At 40.6% G+C, this 17,303-nt stretch overlaps 1 protein-coding gene across 2 annotated transcripts in view; it reads right to left on the reverse strand.

Moving 5' to 3' along the window:
- ARHGAP20 (Rho GTPase activating protein 20) overlaps positions 1 to 17,303 on the reverse strand; it is a 62,336-nt gene that overhangs the window by 22,959 nt on the left and 22,074 nt on the right. For both annotated transcript variants that reach the window (XM_037377840.1, XM_037377839.1), the window contains exons 3-6: positions 9,263 to 9,433; positions 3,767 to 3,916; positions 1,835 to 1,876; positions 757 to 841 (exon numbers count right to left, since the gene is read on the reverse strand). In XM_037377840.1, coding sequence (XP_037233737.1) covers positions 757 to 841; positions 1,835 to 1,876; positions 3,767 to 3,916; positions 9,263 to 9,433 — 448 coding nt within the window. The remainder of the gene's footprint in view (positions 1 to 756; positions 842 to 1,834; positions 1,877 to 3,766; positions 3,917 to 9,262; positions 9,434 to 17,303) is intronic.

Below are 17,303 nucleotides of genomic sequence, written 5' to 3' on the forward strand. Positions count from 1 at the left end.
GACTTCTGTCAAAATTTCTCATGTCCTTGCAAATGCTCTTAGGCTTCTGAGCATGAAATACAGATCTTACAAGCACAGAAAAAGAAGACAAATATATAAGAAACAGAGGAAGAATGGATGGATTATCACTGAATGCTAGGGTATCCCTACGGAACTGGCTCTATACAAGAATTTAGTTTAAAATGGTTAAAAAGGACTTAGTAAAAAAGGTGCAAATCACTTTGTAGATGACCTTTCTTTACCAATTTACTTTGTGCCTATGAATTTACCAGCATCAGTTAGTTGATGAAAATCATGCTTAAGGCAATTTCAGGGTGTTCATATACACAGCTTTACTGACTTATGACCATTATAAGCAATAAAACACACTGCAACTTTGCAGAACTGAATGAAGGCAGCTGTGGGTTTAGATCAGTTTTACAAGCACAAAAAGGGTACATTGTACTGGCATTTCCGAAGATGCTTATGCATAAGTTCCGCTAGAGGTGTTCCTTGGGACTTCATACTGTACAGTCTTTAGTTTGTGTGCCAGAATCAGTATTTCTTACCAAGCACAATGTCTTTAAAATGGAACTCATGTATTAAACACAGGAAACAAGCATTTCAGGGCTGCATATGACAAGCCTTTTCAAGGGACTGGATCCTTAAAGAAGGCTGCAAACTAAAAGAACCCTCCCAATATCCAAAGGATTTACAGGTGACTAGCACTCATAGGTGACATGAATCTAGATCCCCATTTAGCTCAAGAGCACTTACATATGCACAAGTTCCCACGTCCTTTGCAATTATCTTCAGAGGAATGCTTTTAGGGTAGTCTTTTTCCTTCTCTTCTCTTATTTGACTGACAAAACAAGTACAAAACAAGTAAATTTTTAATATTGTAAACATAAATAGCAAGATGGAGATTTAAATAGCAATTGAGCAGTAGCTGGATAAGAAGCAGACCGTCTGCAGATGTACTGCAACAGAAAGATCTCTAAGGACAAGAAAGCATCCAGAAGTATCTGGAAGGGATGCTGACTGTGACCCTCAGTAATGCCCTATTGTATTAAACTTCATTGTAGAAACCAGGGTAAGCAGCAGAGAAACTGCATTCAAAAAATCAAGTTAAAACTACCCATCATTGTGATGGCTAGGTCTGCAAACAGGCTCCTACTGGAATCAGTTACATTCCATTGCATGGACCAGTTCAAAGGACCAAACAGGAGAAGAGTGAATTAGAAATCATTCCTAGAAAAGATGATCTAAACAACCCCAGGAACTCTGAAGAATCACAGAAAAAAAAAACCCCTCAACCAAAAGAACTAGGTGACCAGAAAACAAAACCGTCACTAATAATTTTCTGTCCAAACACTGACTGAAATAAGACAGCTCTGTTTATGCAAACCCTCCCACCATACCCTCCAGCTTGGGATACACTTTGTAAGACCAAAGCACAGCCAGCCATGAGCAGCACATAGCTTAGAGCAGAGGTTCCTGAGCTGGGCTTGCTTAGATGCCATCACCATGGAAAGAGTCCCAGGCTCAACTAGAGCAATGGTGGCAGAGGCTCCTACCAACTGTGTAGGGAAGGGACCATATGCAACAGGAATCGTTCCAGTTTTGTGCTGAGCCATGTTCAGGCACAAGGAAGCATTTCCTTCCTTGCGCAGTGACCGTTGCATGAAGGGCACATACCATCTTCTGCAGGGAGAAGACATGAGGTGTTTATTGTCTTATTATCACTTTGAAAGAGCTTATCTATCATGATGGCATAGGCACCACAGCTTGGGAATCACTGGTCTAGGTGACTGGAACTCTTTTCAGTGTCTTCAAAGACCGTAGAATAAAGTACCTTTGCAAAAAAGACAGCCACGTTTCCTTTTGTTCTGCAGACCTGCAAGAATTTCAGAAAGACAGGGACAAATCAGCCATCATTCTAATACCAAAATAGCCCTTGTACAAACCATGGCGGAATGGATTGGTTGCAATTTCCATAAATACCTACAAAAACTAAAAGGTTTTTCCAGATGTGAATGAAAAATCTGTTTCCCTGCAAAATCAACTGAAAAGCCTGCCATGGAGATCAAAACCCCCAGTTACCAGTTTTTATCACAAAACGTATAGCTTTACCAGTAAATTCAGTAGGAAATGGGTTGAGTTCTTAAACTAACGTCCAAATAGAAGAGGAGGACATTTTAAAATAAGAGTTAATTCAGAAGTTTAAAGATATTTCCTCAGGTATATAGACTGCTTTCCACTTCCACTATTCCAATTCTCTTCTTATTACTTGGGTTATCAGCACATCACAAAGAACGCATAAGCCACAATGAAAAAAAGGTCCCATTGTACTTAATAGGGTTTAACTTTGGACATTTTAAGGCTTATCTCATTTATCTTTGTCTCATTTATACACTTTCAAGGACACAAAATTGTCCAGTTAAATGTAGCTAATAATAGGATTGGGCAAGGAATCTAACTTAATTTTGCTTCAACTTTCTTGATTTAAATTCTGCCCCAGATGGAGTAACTGCTATTCCCACTGCTGTTTCTGCAAATCAAGTTCTTCAGATTTTCAGAGCAGGCATTTAGGGAACTACAAACCTACTGAATGATGCTGTGAGGGGAACGCACTTTATAAACATTAACTATGTGATTCTGCTTTGGCTGCTTCAATTCTGTTGGATATGCATCTACAGACTCATGCATGGTGTTTTAGATTTTTCTGTGCACCTCCAGACATAAAATAATTTCACCTCTATAAAATCTCTGAAGCTGTTTTGATTGAAGCTATTGCCTTCCTATTCAACTACTTTCTGGTAGCTCTAAAGGATCACATACTGTCTCTAGATCAAAGCTCATGTTTATTGGCAAGAGCTCAATTGAAAATCAATAGAAAAATTCAGCTTTGTTTCAGGTCTATTAAGTGAAAAAAAACATAAACAGCACAACCAGCTCAATAGAGAGCAGTTTGTGCACAGCATTCTCTTTGGATACAGACAATGTGACATACAAATTAAGCTGCATGCGTCAGCTTTTGCTCACTGTTGGTAAAGAGGAAAATGCATTTTCCAAGACCCAGCCAAATTACTGTGGCTAAGCAGCTGGGATTTCAGGGGAATGGTGCCCTCCCTTACCCAAAGTGACGACAGAGCCCTCCTGCTGAGTATAAAATTAGCCTAATCACTGAAATTACCTCTACAGTCTTTGTGTCCTACAGTCAATGCCGCAAAGACAGACCAAAAATCTTTCTCTCTATTAAAATTCAGAGATTCTGCTGTAAGAGGAACTTTGACTTTTTCTCTGGCACAATTAAATTAAAAAGAGAAATAGGACAAGGTCAGTATTCCACTCTATGTTTCCTGCTACTTCCAATACAAGCTCTTCTGTCTAAGTATCCCACGACAGTCTCTTTGATCCCTTCATTAGCTTCACTGTTTACTATTTGTAGTTCATCTTATTAATTAGGCAAGATGTTTGTCAAGTTATACCCCAAAAAAAGAGAATTTCAACTGAGCAAGATTCAGCACAGACAGTGCTTTGCCAAATCATACATTTTATCAAATTTTTAAGCAATAAGAGAATATCACTGCCACATTTACAGGGAGACAGAAGATGAGGTATGGAGGGTGTCTTGCATACAGCAGTAGAAGGAATTGGTTTAAGCACCAGTAAGTTCCTGCTTCCCACATTCACTGGTGCTGAAATAAATTCATGATAATCTCGTTACCTGGCAGCTTAAAAACATTTCACTAACTTGGTAAATAAAATGTGTCTCAATTCTTACCTGAAATTTGCCACACAGTTTGTGGTGGGCCAGCCCAAAACAAAGGACCTCTCTGGGTCTGTGCTGCCTTCACAGACTTCTTCTGTACAAAATGCTGTCCACATCTCACAGAGACGTGCTTGGCACTTTAGTTTGAAATGAGAGTGAGACCTGCCAGCAGAAATTCACAGGTATGTCACACACATGAAAACATAGCAAGGCAAGTTATAAACTTCAGAGTTTCTTTTTCCTTCAGGCACATCTGAAGCTTCCATTGGAGTTGATGGAAGAAGCACTTCTGGTCTAGTTAAAGAAAGCAATGTTTTATTAGAGTTGCATGTAAAAGTACATCAATTTCTCATCTAAACGGGATCAACAGGTATCTTATAGGACAAATAAGTTGCTTGTGGTATCCCTGGACATCCCCCTTCTTGGGGGAAAACTTCTGCCTATGTCTAGAGCTCCCCTTCAAATATCACCACGAGGCACAGATTGGCGCTTGAGTCAGACTCTCAGTGACTTTAATGCCACTGAGGAGCTTACAGTATAGTTGGATTGCTTAGCCCCAGGGTTAACAAATACAGTGAGTTTAAGTAGTGACAACTAGGCCAGAGCAAATGAAGCAATCCTGAAGAAAGAACAAGCAGAAAACTGCCATTTGTTTTAACTACAGCACAGGTCACATACAGCCTCCACGAACTAGCTGCATGGTAGCTTTAGGCCTACACCACTTAGAGAATGAGCCAGAACTTTGTGCATTCTCAAAATACCTACTCATCCACAAGGAAGATACAAAATTTCCCCAATGTTTTAAGATTTGGCCCTTCCTGTATTTTATCCTACTAAACATTAGAGTACAGTGAAGGTCAAATTTACAGAACTTTATGTTTTAATTTGAACTCTTCCATTTAATTTCTCATTATAAGTCTTCTTCCTTTGTAGGATTGGTGGGCACCAGTGCTATGTGAGAAGCAAGTAAAATCGCAAGAGTCAGTCTGCTCTGTAGCAATGCAACAGCCACTCACTTCAGGCCTTGCAGGCTGAGTTACCTGAGCTATGGTTTTCCAGCAAGCGAAGGCTGGAGGAAAAGTGTCCCCTCCCTGAAAACATTTCGTCCTTCTAATCCAAGCAAGAGCATGTCAGCTCATCACTGTGTTGCAAATGTGGATGGGGACAGTGCCAGGCACCATGGTGATTAGTGCTCTATAAATAAATATGCCAGGTAAACAGTTTCTTGGAGCTTTGATACACATGGACTACCTTCTCTGAGATTAATCACATTTACAAGGTATCTGATTTAGGACAGACTGAACTAATACAGTCTGAAACATGAAAGTACTTGAACCTTGCCACTTTAAACAAGAACATAGATGAACTTGCAGTACCCAGACTGGTCTGAGGTTTCCAGCTGACTTTGTGCTAACAGGTGTAGTGGGGTGGAGCACCATTAATAACCCAACAGCATTTACAGTGGTAGGCAAGAAAGGACAATCAGTGTGTATCACAAGGGGCAAAAAGCTGCATTTCAATTAGATTGCCATAAAATACTGTAAAATACCATCTTAAGTTCATGGGTTTTTTTAAACTATAAGCTAAACACCATGGTCAGCTAAACTAAGCTGACCATGGTGTTTCCTGGTCAGCTGTACATTTCACCTCTTTTTACTGTTATGTTTTGTTACCCCATTAAAGAGAAACTTACAAGTACAGGAGAACATTTCAACATGTTCATCAACAAATCAGTTTGTGATGCAACCAGTAAGATCTGTAAAGAATACAGAAATTACTGTAACTGACCACAGAATGAACTGTGAAAATGTAGATTTACAAAAACATACAGCTGTGAATTCTAATATAGATAAATGGATGCCTGGTCTGACTCCATTAAATCAAGCTGTTGACTCTCCCTTTCCCCTCAGTTTCTTTTTCCCATTACCCAGTACAGTGAACTCTTTACATGCTGTTTCACCTTTTTAACATTTAGAGTTCATAAAGCCAGACCCCCACAGTGCCAGTAGTGGGTGTCAGCAGGGTGTTGGCAGAAGCACAAAGATGATCTCCAATCATGCCTGATGTATATTCTTACCCCGTTTGCCGTGCCTAGTCACAGCTCTCAGCTATTATCAGTATTCGAGTGACCTGGTTTCCAGAGGTGGTGAAACAGTAGCCTCCATTAACATCTAAAGAGCCTGAAGTATAATTTCATCTGTATCTGCTATGTCCTTTATGCAATTCATGGGGTCTCAGCATTTGTGAAATGCTGGTCTTCTATTTAAGTGCCAAAGCATTACCTCTAGAAATGAATATATTGTCGTTGACGAAGGAAGCAGCATGACTGAACATTTGAAAAAATGGGAGGAGTAACAATCTAATGAAGATTTTTTTGGCTTTTTTTCTTAAGGAAGTAAGTCCTCTTGCAAGTCCACTGAAATCAACGCAAAAATCATGAACATCAATGGTGTAGGTATTGATGCACCCCAAATGATGCCACCTCTGCAGAGTAAACAGTTCCTTTGGCTTTCTGTAAGCAGCAATAAGATACCTTGCGGCTGTTAACAGATGGAAGATTAACTTCTCACTAGATTTGCTAATCTCCTTAATAGGACCCTCTGACAAAAGCATTAATGGATGTACTGTGAGATTGCTACTGTAATTCCATGTATGCACTCAACCATTAATTTCTATGTCCAGTCCCATTGGGAAAATAACCTTAAAATGCATGTATATATGCATATATATATGCATATGTATATATGCATGTACGTATACAAAGGTGAAAGAGGAAGCCATTTCTCTGTGCCTCCCACACAAACTTACATGAGAAACCTCAGATGACTGAACTGACAGATCCTTGAAATATTTACTCTGCCAAATAAAACCACATGCACGCTCTCTGTAAGAAATTTAATCAATCTATACAAAACAGTATAACATTTTACATACTTAATATTGGTTTAGTGAGTAAAACACTTTAAATGAATTTGTGACTTAATCCTCACTATAAGCCAGTGAAGGACAGGGCAGCAGAGACAGGAGCACAGCATGGGAGTATTATTGTTATTTTTAATAAGCTGGGCTAATGCATGATCTGAAAAGATAACAGCCCACATTTAAAAAAGTATTAGAAAGTAGCAGAAAATGTACAGGCACCTTGCCCAAAGTCATACATGGATCGGTTGTGGACAGGATTTATCCCTCACAAATTTCTATGGGAGCAATGCCAATGTGCTGTCTTTAAGCAGGAGCTCAGTGCTGTACAGGAGTTTACTCGGCAAGCTCAGAGGACACAAGATATTTGTTGCACTCTTTAGGAAAAACTTGTACCGTCTGCCGATCATACAAAGCCTAATTACACATGAGCTCCCTTTGTACAGTGGCTGGCTACCTGCAGTGGAGCTGACACTAGTACACCAATGAGCTGTACCTGAGGCATATTAGGTTCATATGCCCCAAGTTGAAAAACTACTTAACACAAAAGAGTACTACAATTTTTTAGCACCTTCACAAGGAATAATGCTGAAGTCAAGTCAGATTCAACTGTAACATTAATTCTGTCCTGGTGACCTGCTACCTTGACTCTGCATCAGCTACTAAAAAGTTAATAACATTCAATAGTCAGGGCCACATAGCAATACACACCATTGAGGTTCTCCCTCTAGGAATCAGCAGGAGTATTTTAGTGTGAGATAGCTTTAAAAATGCTGATTTTTAAGTAGTATTCATTAGTGACAGCTCTGATGCTTTAATTGCTGACAGGGCAGCTGTAGAGAGAACATCCCAGTTAGTTCTTGACAATACATGAAATAATATCACTCAAAATACTATTTTTACTATTTCTAGCAAAGACTTGCCCCCCGCCTTCACATGCAGAAGCACAATTTGTTCTCTTCCACCTTCTTCAAACATTGCAGATGCTTCACCATATTAAATCAAATGCTGGAAGAGCTGTTATTACTCCCTGGGGACCAGATTTTGGAGTGGTTACATGGAGTAGTGCTTTCCTATGCAAATATTCCCATTGGGACCCAGCCAAACCTGCAGTAATGTGCAGCTCAGCCTGGGGTTGTAACATTGCTTTTGCTCAGCACATTGACCAGGGAGGGAGAGAGGGATTCATCTCTCCTGATTTTAGTCTTCTAAAGTTTAGGAGCTAAGCTAGTGGGCTATGCCTGCTGAATAGTCAGTGGACAGAGTGAGAGACCCCCAAGAGCGTGACTCCCCTTACCCACCATGAACACTCTTTCAGGGCCCGGTGAGTTCGCTGCAGGAAGGTGCTGGTTTTCCCTCAGTGTCTATAAGAGGAGCCTAGAAGACTAGGTAAATCATATCTAAGATTTTAAAGCTTAAATTAGGTAAGGTGAATCTCACTCTAAACAAGACATAAACATAAGTAAATACAGCAACAATGTTATTCCTGCTACTGCAGGTAGAACAGCAAAATTTCCCCTAAATATCCTTATGCTTACCACCCAGCCATCTTAGAATGTGTTTTGTGTGAAATATTCTCTATGTTGTCACACCACATCAAGTGAGGAAGTTCAGCTGGGGGGGTTACGTTTACTATGTGTGATTCGAACAGACACAGCTCAGATTTCTACAGAAAACATAGATTTATTCTGGCTTTTCCCAGAAGCCTCTGAAACAATTGCTTAAGTGAAAAGACACATTGCAAAAGCCCAGGATTCACATCAAGATTACCCACCCTGTGAAACCACAAACAAAGTGCCTAACAGAATGAAGCTGAATCAAGATTTTTTATTATTATTTCCCCATAACCCGTAACAACAAGTGAAAGCACCCTCTAAAATTGCCTTAAACCACAAATGCTGCATGAAGCTGGCATGTCAGACACAGCTTGTAAATCTGATTTAATTGTGAATGGTAGAGTGAATAATCAGAGCTCGGCAGCAAGCCTGATTACACATGAATGCTACCCAGACTGCTCAGCATCACTTCCCTTCCCCTTCCCCTTCCCCACGCTCCTCTTGGCACAGCACAACCTACAGAGATGGACACAGCAATGCCACCTGCAATCGCTATTTTTATACAGCTGCTCATTGCTGGTGTGTATCAAAGCAGCTTCCAGGTAAGCATTAAGACCTCTAACCCTTCTGTGACACAGCCAGTAGCGTTACACCCCCCCCATAAGACTGAAGATGACCTGTTTGAAACACAACAGTCAGCTGAAGGCAGCACAACGGACACAGTTGAACACCAATGAGTCTTTTTCTGTGACACTGCGCTCCCAAAGCAGGGAAGATGATATAATGCAAGGAATATATTCAAGAACATCTGATATTTCTTTAAAACTCTGCATCCTGGAATTCCTCTATGGCTATGGGGTTTTCAAAGGCGCCTGGAAAGGTCAGGCACCTAATTTACACTGACCAAATAAAAAGTTTCCTTATGATTCAGGGAAGATTTGCTACTAAAAAAAGCATTATAGAAATCTTATGCTGTGCTCCACCAAGAAAAAGGGTTGCTCTGTAGGAGCAGTGCCTGAAGTGTCATACTCACTTGGACTTGGCAACAACCAGAAGGTCTGTGAAGAGGAAAAGGTGTCTCTCCTGGGTTTGCAGACCTGTCTTCAGTTGCACATGGCCATCCAGGATGAATGTTCGGTTGTGGCACATGAAAGACTGCACAAGGGGACATGCCTCTGGGCTGATGGGCGAGAAGCAGCCTTCCCTGCAAAAGGAAATAAATGGAATAAAGGAAAGAAAATCAGCTGATTGCCTGTGAGTGAGAACCAGGCAGTGGCTTCCCATATCCACTGCCGAAGGGCAATTTATTTGATCACATTTCAGCAAAAGGTGGGAGGGACAATAAAGATAATTCAGCAGTCTGATTCTGACAGAAAATCTGTTAGAGACTGTCCTCGCTGAGTCTTTTACTGCCCAAATACATGGATAGCAATTAGCAAAGGACAATAATTTAAATATAGCCCTCTACATTTTGTCTATTTGTATTTGTCTCCTTCTGTATGAAGTCTTAGAGAAAATACTGCACCTTCTGTAGACTCTCGATAAAAAGAGGGGAGACATAAGCATGATGAATGGATAACTGCACACCCACCTTTGTCAGGACTTGTATTCAGGGTTATAAACAATTTATAGGAGTTATTCAGAACCAAGGACAAACATAAGGTGCAATTGAACCTTGCTAGAGACAGATCATGTACTAGATTCAACAGGAGAAAAGGCTGCTCAGCCCCTCCCTCTCCCAACGTGCAACCCACAAGCACTGAAGTGAGCTCCTGTTGCAGGGTTTGGTTGTATGACTGGAGCACAGCTATGCTCGTCTGTGGCTGTGCTATGTAGGGGCTGCTCGATAATCCAAACCCTCGTCTATGGGGGAAAGATCAGGCTCCCTCCTGGATGACACTGATCTTTTCTAAGGAGGTATCAAGTACGTTCCAGTCCTAAGTCACCGAGGGTGAAGACACGGTTCCTTCAACTGCTCCTGACCTAACTGTTCTACATAAAGTAGTTGAATAGCTATTGAAGCAGAAATGAGAGTTTCTCTAGCACAATGGTCAGCTCACTCACCCAGACAGGATATCCCTAGTTTCTGAGCCTTGCCCCAACAAATGTCTATTTATACAGAGCTGAACTGAATGAATGTGAGGGTCTGAGGGAAGGACACTCCTCCTCTAGGGCTCTCTAGAAGCTAGCTGCAGGTCAGGCTTTCCCTTGGAAAGCTGAAGAATGGCTTCAAATTCTCCCAAGTAGGTGAGAGAACTGAACCTGGGTCTCCTACACCCTGGTACCTTACATAATGAATTTCTGCATTAAAGCCAGGACCCATCAGCATCTTAACTCATGATTTTTAAATGCAGCTTCTCAATTATTTGCTTTCCCTAGAGGTGCCTCCAAATGAATCATTTCCCTTTGGTTGAACAGATCAGTTAAATTTTATTCAAATGTATTTACTAATTTTTTCTTGTTAACAAAAAAAAGAAAAAGAAAAATTAAGGTAACACTTGGCAGGATTAGCTTGGCAAGGAAGGCTGAAGAGAGCATTTTTGCGATTATAGATTATTCCCGTCCTGCTGGAATGGATAACAAACACCTAATGACTCTGCTGGGAGAAGAAATGGATCTTATACAGTGAAAGTCACAAAATAAATGGGAAAGATATGAAAGAAAACAAGAGTGAGCAGTGAAAACCTTCAAAGAAGGTCATAAACCTTCTTGTACATCTCTCAGAGCCTGGATGATTCCCAACCCTCCTCTCCTTGATGTCTTTGGCTGGATTACTCAGGAAATTATTTAGGAAATCCTGACAGCTGGAGAGAAAGGATAAACTCTGAGATTGGCCTAGATTAGCAGGACACACTTTCACTGACCTGTAAGGAGCTGCTGAGGATCTCTACTTGCTGGGGAGAGCCTAGTTTGGCCTTGGATTCCCCTTTCTGGCTGGGACCCTGAGTTCTTGAAAGAATCCCTCAACTTAATTTGTCTTAAACTGTGTCTTAATCTTGTCTTTCTTTACCTCCCTCTTCAGGGAAGACAGATTTCAGAATGAATAATGCCAACCTAAGTTAGTTGATCATTCCTAAGCAGAAGGGGTATCCAGCAGTGTGAGCATTAAAGCAAAGAGAGTAGTTTTGGTCTACTACATTTGGTTCAGTGATACACGCTATATGGCCAGCAATACGAGTCAGGGGAACAGCAAGAATCTCTCCTACCCTGCCACTTCCATGAGACTGGGAATTCACCAGTTCGTCAGTGACTGATAGGTTACTAGGACTCAATTTCATGAACTCCCTAGCAGCACTTGGCACAGAAACTTAAGCACAAATCAGAAATGATGACAAGTCACCTGCATGAAAGCCATGGACGGCCTTTACCACAAAGGTTAAGTCAGGGAAACACTCATTTATATTTGAACCCAGTAACAACAATAGTTAGAAAAAACACTTTCGTGTTATGCTGCTGTAAGCAAATCAGCAGAAACAGTCATAAAATCATACTGAAGTGCCTGCCCCTACTAATGTTCCTGTAGGGTCACGCTCTTGTGTCTCCGTACAGGCAGCTCGATTTGATTATTCCTGTTCGTACATTTTCTATATCTTGATTTGTTAGCCCAGGAACCTCCCAAATTAAGTAAAAACTTTGTCACATAGGTAAGCAAATGAAGGTGTAATAGTTTTATTAATGTCAGCTGGGTCAAGCAAATTGAACTTGGTTTTAGAACAAGAAAATGCAATAATATAAATCAATTATTCTAATGAAATCTGCCTTTTAACCTAGTGCCTTTCAAACATATCTATCATCTGAACACTAGTAAGCATTCTCACATACTTTAATAGAGTTTAGCTGATAAGCCTTATAAAAAAAAAAAAAGGCCAAAATATTTTCTTCCTTTGAAACAAAGTGGAAAAAAACCAAAGTCATTAATTTATCCGGAACCTTCTAAAGCCCCAGGATAAAGCAACATGGAGGAAATTCACCAGCAGCAACAAAAATGTCTTTTGGAAAGCATGCTTTTGATCCTCTCAATTAATGTTCCATTGTTACAAGACATGAATGAAACCCAAGTTTTGTTACATCGAAGAAAATGCTGATTGGTGATACCTTCAGGCGCAGGGATTTATATGAGAGGTATTTTTGGAGTTCAGTTTTTAATGGCTCAATGATTATTTTGGCCATTAAACGGGTCTAATTTTGAAAAAGTACTAAGTGCTCAAATACTGACCCTTTCAAAATTTCTTTTAATAGAATTATGCAAAACTCAGTACTTAAAGTCAATGTGATTTCTGATAAAATTTAAAAAGTAGAAGTCAGTGATATAGGGCCTTCTCTGCCTTCTCTGTGTTCCCCTAAAAGTCATTCTATGATTAACACACGTAAAAACCCCACAAAGTAACATCTTTCCAGTCTGACAGAAAAAAAACCCCACCATCATCCAGGTTTGTTACGAAGGAACTATGAACTGATTCCTGAAAGATGGGATATGTTGCAGAGTCAGCCATCAGCCCTGTTGCACCTTGTGTAGAAGCAAGGCGGATACTGATGCTTGGATGGCATTGCCGTTGTAAGGCTCCAGTCTCAAATGGACATTTCTTCCTAAAAGGGGATCTGAAATTTCCATGTGTGGTTTTAACTAAGGAGTAAATTCTGTAATTTGAGGATATCTACAGAGATATTATTGAGTTATTCAGGAAAAGACTAAAATCACTGTACTGGTTGAAAATAGTAGAAAAATAATTGATTTTTCTCCTGGCAGTTCCAGAACCTGAATTTTTACACCTATTAGTTTTCAAATTAATCAAAATAGGCATTTTGTGCCTATTCAAAAGACACAATGATATAAAAGAAGTCATCAGTTTTGTAGGTGTAACATATGAAGTTGAAATCCAAAGTAGTCAGCCAAACACTGAAAAATACATCCCCATTGCATTCAGTGTGAATGCAAACACATCACTGCTCACTTTGTCAACCCTGTATTTACCAGAAACCAAATAAGCACAAAAATTACTTCTTCTCCCCCTCTGCAGAGCTTCCTTGGGGGTTCTCAGTAAACCTGATACCTGAATGGCATGACCCCCAAAATGTTTATTCTTGGTGTAATGGAGATGTCAGCTTTATTCTCTACTTGTAGCAAAGACAATGAAAGAAATTATATTTTCCAAAGGAGAATTTAACAGCCCATGTTTCATGGTTACTAAATTCATGATCCAAATGGTATTTATGCCAATGGGAAGCTTTCTCTTGATTTCAGTTGATGATGACTTCAGCCTACCTATGAATTAGGTTAAACTGTAAGATGCCTCAGGGGAACAATCTGTGCCAAGGTACCTAAGCTGGAATGAGCTATTGCAGGTATCTCAGCTCTATGACATCACTCTCACAGACTGCTCATGCTCCACCCTAAATCTCATTCCATTGTTTTGGTTATTGTTCTCTGCCAGAACTTCTCTCCACTGATGTTATCTCTGCACCCACAGAAATTGATTTCCTCTTACAATTTGACACCATTGCTCTCCACACGAGTGATACCTATTGAAATAACATACCACTTTGCTTTTTAACCTCTGAAGTCCTTCACGAGAGGTAGGTGAGAAAACGGCAGCTATTCAAAAGGCTGAAATGTGAGTCAGCCCCTCCAAGTGAGAGGCTGTACTTGGTCTGTCAAACACCCATACATAATACCTTTCCAAATTCCTCTCACGGTGAACAACATAGTCTATACTCATTTCACACATAGGTACTGTAAGTAAAAACACTGCATGCTTGTGCCAGTGCTGAAGCCCAGGTAAGGACCAGAAGCTCTTTCCAGTTTTGTGCCTACACACATAGAGCTTGCAGCTTGCAGCATAAACCTCACCTTGTTTTGGCTACAGGCTAGAGAGGCCACCAAGCAGAGCACCTGCCAACCCTCATGGTGTTCAAAGACAACAGACTTATTTTGTGTATCTCAAAGGCCAGTTTTTGATGGGTCTAAGGAACCAGCAATTTATCTTTTAGGAAAAATAAAGCCAATGAATTTTCAACCTCAGTGTCTCTCAGTAAAGCATATTTACTTTACCATCACTGAGTCACAGCACTGGGCTAGAGCAACCCACTGAGAGGAGCAGGAGCTATTCACATCCTTTCAAGGCTAGTGAAAACAGAAGCTATCTGCACAGTAAGAAATGTCTACAGCCCAGCCTGTATTATGGATTTTTGCCAAAATGGATTTATCAGTCGGGGGGGAGGGGAGGGGATATGTGATTTGTGACCAGCAAAGATACTCCCCAAAACAAGTCTGGTCTAGAAGTCAAGTTCCTTCATTTTCTTTAAAAAGCTTATATTAGAAATCAGGTAACAATATTTACACTTTTTTTTCTGTGCCTCCTACTCAGACCCTTAGGTGCCTAAAAATTCCTGTGAGAAGGAACTTCAACAGCAGCTAAACAAATGCTTGCTTCATATTTTTGCTAATGAGGCATGCCCTGCAAACTGGAGCTTGCAAGGCAAGATGGTTTACTGCTGGCAATCCTTTAACACATAAGACATACTACCCATATCATGTAGCTAGAGGGTGTTTTGCATTCAAGGTAACTAACTTAATAAGGTATTGAGAACAATAACCAACCAAAAGAAAAGAGCTCCAACGTGGTGCGCAAGAGCTCCTTGTCTCCCCTGAGAAAAGGTAGAAATAAAACCCCAAACCTAACCCCAAACGTGTAACACAGCAGTGAGTACTGATCTGCCTTGCAGAGTCTTATAGTGCACTCAAGTGCACTATTAACATTTCAGGACTTCAGCACGTATCTAGTATCATCATAAATGATAGTTTGGACATGACTCGTACTGTATCCTAGCCAAGCTGACAAAATCATCATAGCAGATCATCCCGTTCTGTATGCAAAAAGAGTGAAGAATGAAGTGAAAGAAGAGCTTTTCTTGTACTCTGAAATCAAATGTCCGTGCTTGGGACTGAACACAAGACAATGGAGATGGTCCTGTTCATGCTCCTGGTGAATTTAGCCTCTATCACCCTGATGGCTCATTAAAGCACATGGCTGAAAAGTCACTCCCCATGCCAGGAAGGCTGTGGAGAGCAAGAAGGCTACATCTGCTTTACACACAGCAGATCTGCTTCCGAAATTTATCAGCAAAGGACCCGGAAGAACAGTTGTGGAACAAGCAAAGCCCAGTGCAGGTACTTGACCATTTGCTCAAACCAGCTGCAGATGGAAAGAGGCATAAATTGGGAGATATTACATGGTTCTGCACATTAATGCTATTTAGCTGGAGATGTCCTTGTGAAATGGCTTCTGGCTTGGCACAAACCAGGTGTATAGATGCATTAAGGAGTGGAAAACAGGGGTGCCACAGCCTGGTTCCCATGACTTGCTCAGCCCAGCCTGCCCCCTCCCCACTACCTGTTTGGCACAGTCATGCAAAGACCCACTGTCTTCAGGGCCAAGCACTTGCAACTCCTTTTGCCATGAACAAGGCTCCACACTGACTAGGCTCACCCACACAGAGCAATCTGCAGCTCAGAGCCCTATTTACGCAGGCAGAGTATATACATAAAAAAATCCTCTGCATTTTTAAAGGTGCTAACTACTCCCTACTGTCACTGTCTTCCAGCCATGACCTCGGCGAGTCACCCATGTGCTCAGGATCTTCCCATTTCAACTTCTCATAATTCAAAATATGCATCTCATCTGAGTTCATAAGGCACTTTATTCTAATAAATAATTGTACCTAGAGTGTGAAAGTAAGCATGAAAAGTATCAGCCTGGATGGTAGGAGTGTTTTCCAGGAAGGTGGTAGGTAAGATACAGGCCGACACAAAGTTAGTATGCTGTTGTAATCTTACACTGACTATTTATAGAAGGGACTTGGATAGACAAGCATAAAACTCTCTCAATCACATGGGCTGCCAACCCATTTCTGAAAGTCTGCTGTCAACTTGATCCCTGCTATGCTAAGGGAGCTTCTTTCTGAGGATGCTGAGCATGTTTGCTTGCTGTTATCTATGATAAATCTTACACAGTTCAAGCAGCACTTTGTGAAAACAGTGCAGCATTCCAGAAATAGCAAGTCTATTTTCTGCAGCACTCCGTTAAAGTCCCCTAGGCCATCACCATCGCATACAGTAGATTTTGTACAATGAAACAAGTGAGATCCGCTCAGTTTTTCAAAGAGTATTAGTTATTAAGTATTAAAATGCCTGCTTCTACTTCGTAATTGTGCTTTACTGGCTGCAACTTCTTTTTTATGAGCATTGTATTTGAACAAATCTGAGGCAGTCACCTCTCACTTCTGCATTTTCCCTCAAGGGCTGCACCTGTGGATTTCACAGAAGGCCCTCTGCCCTGGAGCACGCATCCCTCAGCCCCAGATCACAGCATCTAGCGCAAGGCTGTCCTCACTCTACCCATGCAAGAACCTGGACCTCAGCAAGCTGCAGTGGAAAGTGCTGTACCCCAGATAAAGCAGTGAGTCCCAACATGGTCACAGAGCCTTTGGATCAAAATTCACTGCAAGCCTCTCTCCAGCACAGGCGGGGCAAGCACAAGCCTGGATAATGGAATGAAGATGAATATTAATAAAGATTGGGAGTAAATTTTGCTCAAATGAATAGATAAATTTACATTTTAGGGTAGAAACTAGGGCTACTACTTATATTTAGGATATCCAATACCATTCCTCTGCTTCTAAAACTCAGTGTACACATTTTAATTCAAAATACATTGAGAAAATATTTCAACTTATATTATTCTAGGATTCTAAAAATTGTTTTCTAAGTATCTTAAATAATCTTTGCACGATGTCAAAATCTTATTAAAAGTAATACATTTTTTTATGATGAATAATTTGGTTTACACTAAATGTTCCAGGTGTCGAGGCATGTAAGTGTATTATTTTTCTGTAGTCTTCCAAAAATCCGTAAACAATTAAGACTTGCAGTAAAATATCACATAGCTGTAGGGTAAAATGCATCATTAGAAAAAATCCTCACACATTTCAGGATGGAAGCTTGGCAGCTTAACTGAAAACAAGCTGCACTTAAGTAATTTCTACGTAGCCAAAAGGACAATATTCTCTGCAGAGCA

This window comes from Falco rusticolus, chromosome 2, assembly GCF_015220075.1.
Source record: "Falco rusticolus isolate bFalRus1 chromosome 2, bFalRus1.pri, whole genome shotgun sequence".
Lineage (NCBI taxonomy): Eukaryota > Metazoa > Chordata > Aves > Falconiformes > Falconidae > Falco > Falco rusticolus.